The sequence below is a fragment of the Saccoglossus kowalevskii genome, chromosome 19 (genome assembly GCF_978046115.1).
Source record: "Saccoglossus kowalevskii chromosome 19, keSacKowa6.1, whole genome shotgun sequence".
NCBI classification, from domain to species: domain Eukaryota; kingdom Metazoa; phylum Hemichordata; class Enteropneusta; family Harrimaniidae; genus Saccoglossus; species Saccoglossus kowalevskii.
Genome location: NC_140659.1, coordinates 33,360,341 through 33,373,935, shown reverse-complemented (window position 1 = coordinate 33,373,935; position 13,595 = coordinate 33,360,341). Strand labels below are relative to the sequence as shown.

General features: G+C 39.5%; 1 protein-coding gene across 1 annotated transcript in view; it reads right to left on the bottom strand.

Annotated features, from left to right (window-relative positions):
- LOC144344195 (5'-3' DNA helicase ZGRF1-like) overlaps nucleotides 1-13,595 on the bottom strand; it is a 48,091-nt gene that overhangs the window by 22,252 nt on the left and 12,244 nt on the right. The window contains exons 6-8 of the mRNA XM_085493797.1: nucleotides 9,967-10,152; nucleotides 8,156-8,284; nucleotides 6,142-6,353 (exon numbers count right to left, since the gene is read on the bottom strand). Of these exons, the coding sequence (XP_085349923.1) occupies nucleotides 6,142-6,353; nucleotides 8,156-8,284; nucleotides 9,967-10,152 (527 nt within the window). The remainder of the gene's footprint in view (nucleotides 1-6,141; nucleotides 6,354-8,155; nucleotides 8,285-9,966; nucleotides 10,153-13,595) is intronic.

Sequence of the window (13,595 nt, the reverse complement as noted above, 5' to 3'; positions counted from 1 at the left end):
ACTGACCAGAGTCTATGGTGGGTAGTTGAACGTAGTGAATAGACTTTATTATGACACATGCGTGGCACAGTCCCAGTTTGTTACCAAACTTAAAATATATAATTTTGCTCATAGTAATGTAGTTCAAACATAACCATGTCAGAGATATGGATCCAGAAGTTGAAGCTTGATTATGGTGATTTTTTAACAGTGAAATAATTGACATTCAGTCATCTTGTGTCTGATTGTCAAAGGAGTACTTGTCCATATTGAGAGATATTGCTGTGGAACAGCATTATTTAAAACAAAATAGCCATCAGTCGTCCCTTTTGAATACATCTGTATATCTATAACATGCTATAGAATGAATATATATTAAATTTTAACATTATCAGTCAAATCATGTCAGAGATATGGCTCTAGAACCACATTCATTCAAACAAAATGACCACCAGTCAGCCATTTTGAATCAGATTTGAACAAGTCATTGTCAATGACATGTCCCCGTTCCGTTCATATTTGAGTGACATATACATTCAAAGCAGATCATGACCGAAATGCACCTGCATATGTACAACACATTGTGCTAAATCTGAACAAAATCCATCCATACATGACTGAGATCCGGTTCTGGAATTGTGAAAATACGTGATTTTGATGCATTTTCGGCCTTAAAATGGCCATCATTCCGCTATTGTTAGGCAGATCATGAAACAAATGCACATATCTATTTGTAACATGATGTACCATGTGTGTGTGAAGTTTGAACTTGATCAATCCAGACATGTCTTGGATACGGATCCAGAACTGAATTCTTTAACAAAATGGCCGCCAGTCGGCCATTTCGAACTTGATCCGAAAAAAAAAAAAAGACGTGCATCAAGGTCCTATTATGTTTAATGTATGTACCAAATTTGAACAAAATCCATCCATGCATAACTGAGATACGGGTCCGGAATGGTGAAAATGTGCGATTTCAATGCATTTTCGGCCTTAAAGCGGCCCCCATTTGGCTATCGTTAATGAGATCATGAAACAAATGCACATACATATTTGTGACATGATGTACCTTGTGTGTGTGAAGTTTGAACTTGATCAATCCAGACATGTCTCGGATACGGATCCAGAACTGAATTCTTTAAAACAAAATGGCCGCCAGTCAGCTATTTCGAACTTGATCCGAAAAAAAAAATGACGTGCGTCAAGGTCCTATTATGTTTAATGTATGTACCAAATTTGAATGAAATCCGTCCATGCATAACTGAGATCCGGGTCCGGAATGGTGAAAATGTGCGATTTCAATGCATTTTCGGCCTTAAAGCGGCCGCCATTTGGCTATCGTTAATGAGATCATGAAACAAATGCACATACATATTTGTGACATGATGTACCTTGTGTGTGTGAAGTTTGAACTCGATCAATCCAAGCATGTCTCAGATACGGATCCAGAACTGAATTCTTTAAAACAAAATGGCCGCCAGTCAGCTATTTCGAACTTGATCCGAAAAAAAAAATGACGTGCGTCAAGGTCCTATTATGTTTAATGTATGTACCAAATTTGAATGAAATCCGTCCATGCATAACTGAGATCCGGGTCCGGAATGGTGAAAATGTGCGATTTTGATGCATTTTCGGCCTTAAAATGGCCGCTATTCGGCTATCGTTAATCGGATCATGAAAAAAATGCATGTGCATATGTCCCATATAATGTGTGATGTATGAGTGAAGTTTGAACTTAATCGGTCCATGCATGTTCGAGATACAGGTGATCACGGACGCACGGACGCACGCACACAGGGCAAAACATAAGTCCCCGTTTTCGGAATGCGTCCGAACGGGGACTAAAAATAAAATGATGTGCATCAAGGACCCATAATGTCTAATGTATGAACCAAGTTTGAACAAAATCCATCAAAAATGCCTTATTTAGATGATTTTTCAGCACAAAAATGGTTGCTATTCGTCCATTTTGGAATCAGAGAGTCAAACAAATACATATATATATCTATGACATGATCTACCTATAATGAATATATAAAATTTGAGCATAATCAGACAAAGCATGGGAGAGATATGACACTAAAACTGCATTCATTAAAACAAAATGGCTGCTCGTCGACCAATTTAAATTTGATCTGAAAAACAAAATGACGTACATCAAGGTCCAATAATGTTCAAGGTATGCACCAAGTTTGAACAAAATCCATCCAATAAATGCTTGATTATGCTTGATTTTCAGTACAAAAAAAATGGCTGCTATTCAGCCATCTTGAATCAGATCGTGAAACAAATTGATGGGCATATGTATAATATTATGTATGATATATGTGTGAAATTTGAATATACAGTACTCATTCCGCTCAACCTCCCGCTTTTATCGCTTTTTTTCCGATCGCTTATCGCTTAATTTCCGACCGCTCGCTGCTTTCCGACCGGAAACCGACCGCTTTTTTTCCGCTCGCTCGCGTTCGCTTTTGTTCGCTCGCTCGCTCGCTTTTGTTCGCTCGCTCGCTCCTGCTATGGCTGGCTTCAGAAACATCGTCCACTTGCCAACCGTCCGCTGGAGTAACAATGATCGTACATTGTATGTATAAACTTAAGTTTTTATTTGTAATAAATTTAGGTTTTAATGACGATTCAAAACACAACGCCTTTTGCTTCTCTGTGTTGGAACAAAGACGCCTTCAAATCACTTGACACATTGTATTGTAACGTTTGCTACGCAAGTCGAACTGTGACCTGTATTTACATATTTACGTCCTTGTGTGTGTAGTTCAACTATATATAACTGGTCAATCGCGATATGTATTGAGTACTAGTATTTGTGTGTTGTGTGTGTGTTTCTGTGTGTGATTTTGACTAAATTTATTCCGAACGGCGCTCAAAATAATTTGACACTTTGTTATTTGCGAACGCAACTCACACTATGACCCTTACTCAATTTGCATAAGTAATACGAATGCTGTAGTTCAGAAAATCTATTGGTTAACTGTTGCTCGTGTCTGGGTGCGCAAAACAAAACTGCACATATAATTATCGCATAGCTGAATTTCTACAAATCAATTGGACTTAAACTACTAGTATAATGACTGACGATTAATCGCTTGTCTGAGTACATGCGGCGACGAATTATTGGATTGGCAGCAGCCGGACGAAAAATGAAAGAGATCTTGGAACAGTTAATTTGTTGAGGAAAACAAAACAAATGCAGCCAGTGATACATTTTGAAAACAAAAATACAAAATAAACGCAATCAAAGGCGCCGACCACGCGCGTTGGAAATAAATAACGTGTTGTGACAGTCTCACCAAACTCTTTCACTCGCGCAATATAATTATGTTATTTCCCAAAGCACTTATATTTAATACATTGACAAAAAACACCGCAAGAAAAATGTAAATCAGGCTTGTAATTACTAGTAACTCTACTCGAACGCAATGTTGATCACTGTAAAAGTGGATAAATTCGAACCGTCATCAAATTCAAAATTCAAGCGATCTCGTTGAATGTCAAAAATAAACTCGATGTTTAGAAAGACAAAAACAACACCATATTAGAGTGCAAAAAAGTTAGCAGCAAAGAACGAGAAGTGCATGTGGGAAAGCGATGAGTGAACTCGAAGAAAATTATCCTAATGTGAGAACAAGCCATATACCCGCGGAGTACTCGCTAAAACATCGAGAAAATGTGCCATTTCAAAGGTCACCCTTACAAATAATGTCTGCGATTGTGTGAACATGATAACGTGCAAACAAGGAACAGAGCTCGTGGTCCACAAGGAAACTTAGCGATGACGCAGTTAGATGTATACGGCTGTATACGGCTAAACAGAGACTCCTTCGATCTCATATAAGCAGGTTCACGTGGCTGTATCATTTTCAACTATTACCAACAACGCTATCATGATAACAAAGACATTATGAAATTCTTTTGTTTTTATGTAGAAAAATACAGTAATTTTACCAAGTAAAATCATATTTATTAAAATTGTTGTTCATACATGAGTTGTCGAATACACTACATAGTTTGTAATTTCATCAAGCTCCTTTCAGTCACGATTCAAGACAAATAAAAGGCACAAATATAGATAATATAGCAAATTATTTTTTTCTGTAATATTCGTGTGTAATCAGTAATTATGAAAAAAAAATATGGGTACATATGGATTTCGTTATGAATTATTCTTAATATCAATTTCTAAATTATTTTGTCAAAATCAGGTTTTTTTCCCCCAAAACGAAAGAAACGAGAAGTTTTTTTTTTTATTATTATTTACTGGGAACGGAAAGTCTTTATCGTAGTGCTTCGCCTCGGTTGACAATGAGCTCTTCGGGTCGCTAAAACTGTATGTCCACCTCTGTTGGGGTGAACATTTGTATTATTATACTGAATAATTCTTATAACAGAAATGGTGGCACTCAATCATGGCAATCTTCCAGGTCATCGTTAGAAAGATTTTCGGAGGCAAATTTAATCTTGAAGGATTGCAGGAAATTGACCCTTACCGATTCATATTTATGAATTAATCGGGATTCAGATACCATAGTGTTTGTAACAGGAAAAAAAAACGCTTTCGCGTGGGACTTTTCATGCAAACATTGTGAATGGTTCCCCGACACTGATTCCTTTTTAACTTTCAATTTTTCTAAGACGCGGCAAACCCTGCTCATGACCAGAGACGTCGTCAAGATGCAGGTGCGATTCCTCTTAGCAACGCGTTCTATTTATTTCCAAAGCGTGTGGTCGGCGCCTTTGATTGCGTTTATTTTGTTCTTTTATCTATCTATCACTGGCAGCGTTTGTTTTGTCGCGTCTCACAACTTAATGTCCAAACTAACTTTGTTTTGGCTGTAAGTGAACTACGTACAGCTGATGAAAGTATTTCGCCCAGAGTTCGCAAAAAACGGAATACCCTGCAAAATTTGAATCCTTTATTTTATAACGAGACATTCGGCGCAAAAATAAAAACCATAATTGTAATTCAACAAGTTTATGTAACGTGTTAGTCCGCTTGCCAGCCGCCTAGTTAAATAACGCGATCTCCATTGATGTCGGCTTCGACAACTTCGGACAAGTAAGATGGGCGCTGGCCGACATTACATTTGCAAGTATTGTATTTGTTTGACAAATTGTACACTGCGGTCATTCTATAACAATCGATCAGTCGTTTATTTTCACAGTCTTACTATTCCTGCAGATATTCTTCAATTGTTATAGGTGCCACGGATTTTAACATAACTACAACTTGACCCGTGTTAAACCCAAACCATGCGTACATGACAACCATCACCCTACACACGGTTACTCAACGAATACCGTACTCTACAGTAGACATTTTTCGCTCTCCAAAAATAGAATGGTTTTATTTCATATTAGTTGTGTCTGTGTCAGTGTCGTATTTGATTTCACATGTTTGGTTCGATCTTGTTTATGGTGGACATTATTACTACGCGTATGTATTATTACCAATTTTATATGGCCGTGTGATCCACCGTATTTTTTCAACGGTCGTTCTATAAATTTCTGATTGTATTTATTCTTATTTTAACATCATAAAAAACAAAAATGATACACTTGTACATGAAACAGTAGGTAATGAACTGTAAATGCGGGCGGTTGCGCTGTCAGGCGAGCGAGCGAGCGATTGCGCGAGCGGATACTTCTGGATTTGCGCGGTCGAAAAAAAAGCGGAAATTGCGCGGTCGAATTGAACAAAGCGAGCGAAAAAAAAGCGATCGAAATCCGGAAGCGGGCGGGAGGTTCGGCGAAATGAGTACTGTAATCAGTCCAGTCATGTCTAAGATATATATGCAAGCACGCACGGACGCACAGAGGTCCAACCATAAGTCCTCATTTTCGACCGAACGGGGACTAATAAGCTTAATGTTTTACAGTTAGTACTTATTTCTTGATTTTTTTTTTCATATCAAGTTTTTTTCAGTTTTGCTGTTATTTTATTATAATATCTTTTCTGTGGTAACAGTTAGACATCGCTAAACGTTTTGGAGGAAAGCTCCCGTGGGAATGGTACCACTCAGAATACCTAATGCCACCATATGTACAATTGTAGTTTAATATATAGTTTCATACGTAAGTATAGGGAAAGACCAGTTTCTAATTTAACACTGAAATTTGAATTCAGTCCAACAATTTAATACTTACTTGCTGGCTTGTAAATGAAGACTTATTCTTGATAACTGTGCTTTATACAGTGTAATGACACCAATATATTTAGGATCTACCCCATGATACACCAACGCTTCTATTAATAACACTACAAACTCAGCTTCTTGATCATTATAATAACTACCAACATTTCCACATAGTTCCTTACCATCAGCTACATTATAAAAACACAGAGTGGGGAAAATATCCTGAAAGATAGTAGAACAAGCCATGCATGGCACGGTCCCAGTTAGTTATCAAATTTAAGATATATAGTTTTGTTTATAGTAATGTAGCTGGAATATAACCATGTCAGGAATATGATTTTTTAACATTAAAATGATTGACATTTGTATCTGATCGTCAAACAAGTACTTGTCCATATTGAGAGATATTGCTCTGGAACAGCATTCAAAATCAGCCATTTTGAATACATGTATATATATAACATGATGTATAACAAATATATAAAATTTAAATATAATAAGTCAAAACATTTAAGAGATATGGCTCTAGAAGCCCAACCATTAAAACGAAATGGCCGCCAGTCAGCTACTTTGAATCCAATCCGAAAAATAAAATGACAAGCATCAGGAACCCGTAATGTCTAATGTATGTACCAAGTTTCAACGAAATCCACCCATAAATGCTTGATATTTGATGATTTTTTAGCAGAAAAATGACCACCATTCAGCCATTTTGAATAGGATAGTCAAACCAATATATCTGTTATCTACGACATGGTGTATAATGAATTTAAAATTTGAAAATATTATCAGTCAAAACAAGTCAGAGATATGGGTCTCGAAACCCATTCATTAAAACAAAATGGCCGCCAGACAGCCATTTTGAATCCAATCTGAAAAATAAATGATGTGCATCAGGAACCTGTAATGTCTAATATATGTACCAAGTTTGAACGAAATCCATCCATAAATGTCAGAAATGCTTGATATTTGATGATTGTTTAGCACAAAAAAGGCCACCATTTGGCCATTTTGAATAGGATCGTCAAACTAATATATCTGTCTATCTATGACATGATGTAAAATGAATATTTAAAATTTGAACATAATCAGTGAAAGCAAGTCAGAGATATGGCACGAGATCCACATTCAACAATACAAAATGGCCGCCAGTCGGCCATTTTGAATCTTATCTGAAAAGCAAATTAAAGTATTTGCATCAAGGTCCCATAATGTCTAATGTATATACCAAGTTTGAACAAAATCCATCTGTAAACAGCCAAGAAAATGGTTGATTTTTAGGATTTTTTAGCACAAAAATGGCCGCCATTCAGCCATCTTGAATCAGATCATGAAACAAATTGACGTGCATATGTATAATATCATGTATGATGTATGTGTGAAGTTTGATTGTGATTGGTCCAGGCATTTCTAAAATACAGGTCCAGACGCACGCACGCACGGACACACACATGCACGCACGGACACACAGAGATCAAAACATAAGTCCCTGTTTTCGGACTGCGTCCGAACAGGGACGAATTAAGCTGAAAACATGTGTACACACATCTACAAATAATTGACGAATATGTTGGCAAAAGTTTGAAAGCTTGCCTGGAATCAGAGTGTAATAAATTGTTTCCTATTATTGTACAATGTATCAGGGTAGTTTGAGCCGAATTCAAATTTTGCTCTACTGAGTTTGTTACTGCACATATATGTAATGCATTGTGGGAGGGAGTTTACCAACTATATAATGGAAAATTATTACATGTATTACCCTTGAAACTAAATTATATGTCATTTTTTTAAATTTATATTAATAACATATGGCTTTTTAATCCCAAATGCCAATTTTGATCTTTTTCCATGACATTTCAGAATCTTGTATCTTGTCTGGTGACCCCAATTTTTGTTTTGAAGTTGGCTAAAACCTGATTAAGAAGAGACAGCAAGTATTTTTGTTTGCTAAATTAGATGGTTTATATCAAAGACATGTTTCCACACTTGATAGTAAGAATTGTTGCTGTAAAAAAAAATCTTACCGCCAATGGCTGTCTGTCTTTCTCTGACACTCCATTTATCAATTGATTATCATAAAATAAATCATTTGCAATAGCACTGATATTTGGATGACATCTGTATTGAGTTCGCAGCAATGTTGGTTCATGACCCTGTGCAAAAAAAAATGAAAATAACAAAATGATGAAAACAATTTTATCATTTTCCTATGATTCAATAATTATGTAGATTACTAGAGACCTGATTGAATACACATGATTAATCTGTTGCTCACAACAGATGAATGTAAACATAATGTATTGAGTTGTAACCATGGTACAGTGAACACTAACATTACTGATTTACTAATGAATTTCTGGTAGTAAAAATACTTATCTTTAATATGCAGCCAAAGAAAGAATGAATACTAATTAATACAAATAAAAAAGAGGCCTTATGTTTATATCATGCATAAAAGTTGTAAGTTAACAATTTGGGGAGTGGTCACGACAACATGACAGTGTGAAAAATTTAATTCAGAAGTGACTGACAGTTTTGTCATACTCTATATTGTTTTTGTTTCTTTCATGTAATTGCATGATTCCCATGCTGAGTTACATGTATGTGTTATATGTGTTATACTATTTTACAGCTGTGATGACAGATTACAAATTAAAAAGATATCCCATATTTGTCGTAATACTAATACATGAGCTTATGTACCGTACTCGACCGCGTTAGTGCCCAGGGGCCTCAACTCAGAAAATCACGATTTTGTAGGGGTGGGCGCTTACCCGAGCACCCACCTCGAAAAAGAGTGCAAATGACAATTTTGATTCATCAAGTGACAGATTACGTCTTTGAGGGAAAATCAAATTACTAAATTAGTTTGCGTCGTCATTGATTTTCACAATGAAGAAACAGAAATGATCACAAAAAATATGCACATTACAATATTAATTACGTTACATCATAATTTACGGAATTAAAAACATTTGAGTCTGTTGGAACACAGTCGAAGTCAAAATTGTCATATTATTTCCACTGACGAATTTGTTGGATCGTACGCAAACTCTCGATGAAAATCACTTTCCGCCATGATGCAATTGCAGATTTGACCTACAGCAGCGTCGCTTGATCTAATGGGTCAAAGTTGGTTATTAACTAATCAGAATGCTGTGTTGTACTGACGCAATTCTTCGGAAATTCCCGAAGACTTTCCAGTAACGCAATGCGGAAGTGGATAATCGATGTCGAAGTACGATCTGTTGGAATTGATTTCAGCGAATAAACGACATGGTTTTTCCAAAAAAACTAGTAACTATCCATTTTTGAGAGGTAAACTGAATATGGCATGAAATATGTATCGCATTTTACTTGTATTAACAGGTCATTGTTGAAGCGTAGTTTACGCACGGTTACCGTGTTCTACTCATTCACAACATGTTCACAGCGTCGATGTCCACACTGTATCATATAAAAACGATTACCAAGATTCGTTACGCAAGACCAAGTTTTAAATTAGTTGCATTTTGAAGGGGTGGGCGCATTGCCGAATGTGACCCCTAATATAAAAATTGCGCAAAAGTGGGGGGTGGGTGCTTGCCCGGGCATGGGCGCTAACGCGGTCGAGTACGGTAAATGACATAAAGAGTGTACATGTATAAGGTCAATTAAAACATATTTTTCAAATGACTCAGAATACAATACATGCAATGTTTCTATTAGAGATGTGCTTCTAATAGCAATTAGCATAGATTAAATCTGATACAAAATACAGTGACTATAAAACTCATGTCTGCTGACATCAAACTAATTAAAAGATATTTTTTGAATTAGTTCTGAAAAAACTCACCATTTGAATGAACCTGTCAAATAATGTTTGTTGTAGACCTGATTTGTGCAATGGTTCTGATCCCTGTATGGTTGGATTCAACTGCTTGGGATCTCCCACAAGTATCAATTTCTCACATTCAAATCTGGCAATGGGTAGCAAAGATGTGGGTTCTGTCATCTGACTGCACTCGTCCAACAACACAACCTATAATGAAAAAAGTACATCTATTCAGTAAATTACTTCACATAAAAAATACCATAATAACAGATGCTCAGACCAATCCCATAATTATATTGCAGTTAATTTCAGCATATGCTAATTATCCTTCTAAATATTCATGAGCAGAAAATCTTCAACCAGGACATATTGCTGTCTTGTTCTGGATAGATAGAGGTTAAAAGAACAGTTGAAGAATGGATAGTTTTGGTTATAAAATTAAACAGGCAGCCTGTCGGAAGAAATATCTCCGTTGTTAGCAATGAACAGAACTATTAGGGTTGTACAAACCCGTTTGTTTACCTAATCTAATCATACCTACATGTACCAGCAAGTCTGTGGAAACAATAAATTCCATTTATTACTCGTTAGGCTTAACTAAAGATTATAGCCCCGATCAGGAACTATTAGGGAATATACCCTGTTCACAAAGAACACCTTGAGGTAGCATTCCCTATAGAAAAAAGGCCTCTTCAAACGGGTCACCCTCAGGGTGCTCACGCTCGTGAGGCCTGATCCAATCATTCTCACAAACGTTTTCACTACACCAATGGGCCGCTGGAAGCTTGTGGGGAGGTGGGCGGTTTCCACAGACTTTCTGGTAGGTATGATTAGGTAAACAAACGGGTTTGTACAACCCTAATAGTTTACTACATCACCTACCAGAGTGTCCGTGGAAATAATAAATTCCATTTATTACTCCCAGGATACTTAGGCGACTCTTCACTTGGAAGGTCTTGGAAGGTCTTGGAAGCACTTGGAAGTCTCTCAGGTAATAGTTAATGAAGACATTCTGAGATCTCCAGAACCCTGCTCGAAGCACCTGCTTGAGCGAGGCCCCGAACATCAAAGCCAATGAGTTAGCTACCCAGCGCATCTCGTGTGCCTTCCCCTGGTGGCGTTCCAACGAACCGATGAAGAAGCAGTTAAATTATACGCTTCCACGACCGTATCAACAATCCACCGCGAAATGGTGATATTTGAAGCAGGGTGGCCCTGTTTGCCCCGCCCACAAACATGCGCTTCTCACTGTCCCTAGACACCTTGGTGCGGTCCAGTACCAGCTCAGAGCTCAGAGCTCAGAGCTCAGACCGGGCATAGAATCCGTTCCTGACGGCCCTCCTTGCCCACTATGTAAGTGAGGCGTGGGATGACGATCGGATCAGGGTCCCGCCCTGAGATTCTTGGAAAGAAAGCCCAGCCGAGTCTTCAAAATAACTAGTTAGTTCATAAAGGAGGCACATCCGTCACTAAAGGACAGTGCTCTTATATCTGAGCACCGCCTACCTGACGCTAGAGCCAAAAGAAAAACTGTTTACATAGTGACATACTTCATGTCCGCCTTATCCATAGGCTCGAAGCGGAGTGTCGTAACGCCGTTAGAACCAATGACAAGTCCCAGTCAGGAGGATTGGCTAGCCCCTTGGTGTGTGGCCCCTTCGAACGGAAAGACTAAAATAGTTGTATCATAATAGAACTCAAAGCCAGTTTCAGTCCAGCAGATTCTGCTAAAACTGGGAATAAAACTGATCAATATCCAAGAATTGTCGATATAGATTTTCCTTGATCAAAAGATATAGGAAAAAAATTGCCTACCTTGCTAATAGAGGGACTGAGATGATCAATCTCCCTTCCGTCACACCAATCAATGTACAGTCTCCATCTGGATTCGTACAAACGTCTGGTGCCGTCCAGCTGTGCCAAAGCGAGGAACTTGGACAACTCTGCAGAAAAGCAAAGTGCTTGCATGAGTTTATTGACAGCCTCCACGCGTGATTATGGAATAGCGTGAGACTCATCGGTAGAGTGCCGTCCGACTGGGACAACAGATCCGGAAGATCCGGCGACTCGACTAGAAGTTCCATCAACATTGGGAGCCAGACCTTCACTGGCCCATTGGGCGGCACCAAAGTCAGAGTCAGGTGGGCTCAAGTCGTAATTTCTCCAACACTTGGTGCCCAGTTGGAAGTGTCCATGAGACTCCAAGAGATCGATAGAGCGTCCGTGGCGAAAGCGCTCGTCTCTGGTAGGAGTGACATGTACGTCGGCATTCCAGTGATTGGCAAACAGGACGAAACCACCCATTTGGGGGGGGGTCTGCCACTCGGTGTTCTAGAACCGAATGCGTCGCAAAATGGCGCCCGCAGCGCTGTTGCATATCTCCGGAAGGCGGTGCGCCGATAGCTCCACCTGGTTATCGAGGCCCTAAAGGAGACTCTCCTCCGCTAGCTTCGACAATGTGGGGGAACGCGTCCCTCCCCTCCTTGTAGATGTACAACACTACTGAGGTGTTGTCTGTCCGAAGCAGGACTCTGTGGTGGTGTGTGACTTCCTGAAAAAATTTCAGAGACAGTAGGACAGTCTACAACTTCAACCAATAGATGTGGCAGTCCTGAAGGTCCCTCAGATGACCGCCCCATCCCTGGAGCGACGCATCTGTAATGAGAGTTAGCGAGGGAGTCGTCAGATCTAGGGGTGTTCCCATTTCCAAGTACCATGCGTCCTTCCGCCAAAGAAGGGCCATCATCGATTAGTTCGACGATTGAACCCTGAACGTCAGGTGCCACATGTGGATCCTGTAGTCCAGTAAGCACCTCTGAATCGGATGAGACCGGAGAGCTGCTAACGGAACCAGACGACGAACTTAAGTCATTAGCAATAGGCCGCATTAGTTCGCGCATCAAAACCTATCCCGTCGACTGGAGTTGGCTGGCGAACTCTACAAATGAACTTGCATCGCCCTTGCTCCGTGTTGAACTGCATACACACCCAGAAAAACCAGGCTGTGGGACGATATTGGGTTGGATTTAGCAATATTTATTAAAAAGCCCAACTCGTGGAGGAGCATCTGCGTCAACCGAGGGGAAGGGCGGTAAACTCGTAAACTTTGCCCTCTAATGGAAATCTGAGATACTGGCTACATGAGTGGTGAACGGGAATGTGGAGGTAAGCGTCGCTCAAATCCAGCGTTGAATTCCACAAACCAGTTCAGCCGACTGAGGTCTAGGACTGGACACCCCCCCCCCCCCCAAACTCTTGGGAACGAGGAAGATGTGGGAAAGAACCCTGGCAATAAATGGGGGTTCCCCACTAGGTGTATCGCCCTTTTCTCCAGAAGCCTTGCTACTTCCTGTCGGATCGTCTCTGCCTTGACGTCATCTTTTGGCAAAAGACCTGAGGGAGGGTGAGGAGTCAGAGGAGAACGCCCATCACCATCACCACGTTTCTTGGGTTATCTCTGACGCCTCCGGCCTGGGCTGCCTTGCGGTTTCGTTTGAACCGTTGAGCCGAAGTACACAAATAGCCGGTCATGCCCCTGAGGCCCTTTCCACAGGCGATCAAACTAGTCTCATGCTGGAGTAGGATAGGCGCACAGACCCAGAACTGCCTCACACTCAGCCGAAACCGCTCCTGCCAAGAGGCTAGTATGG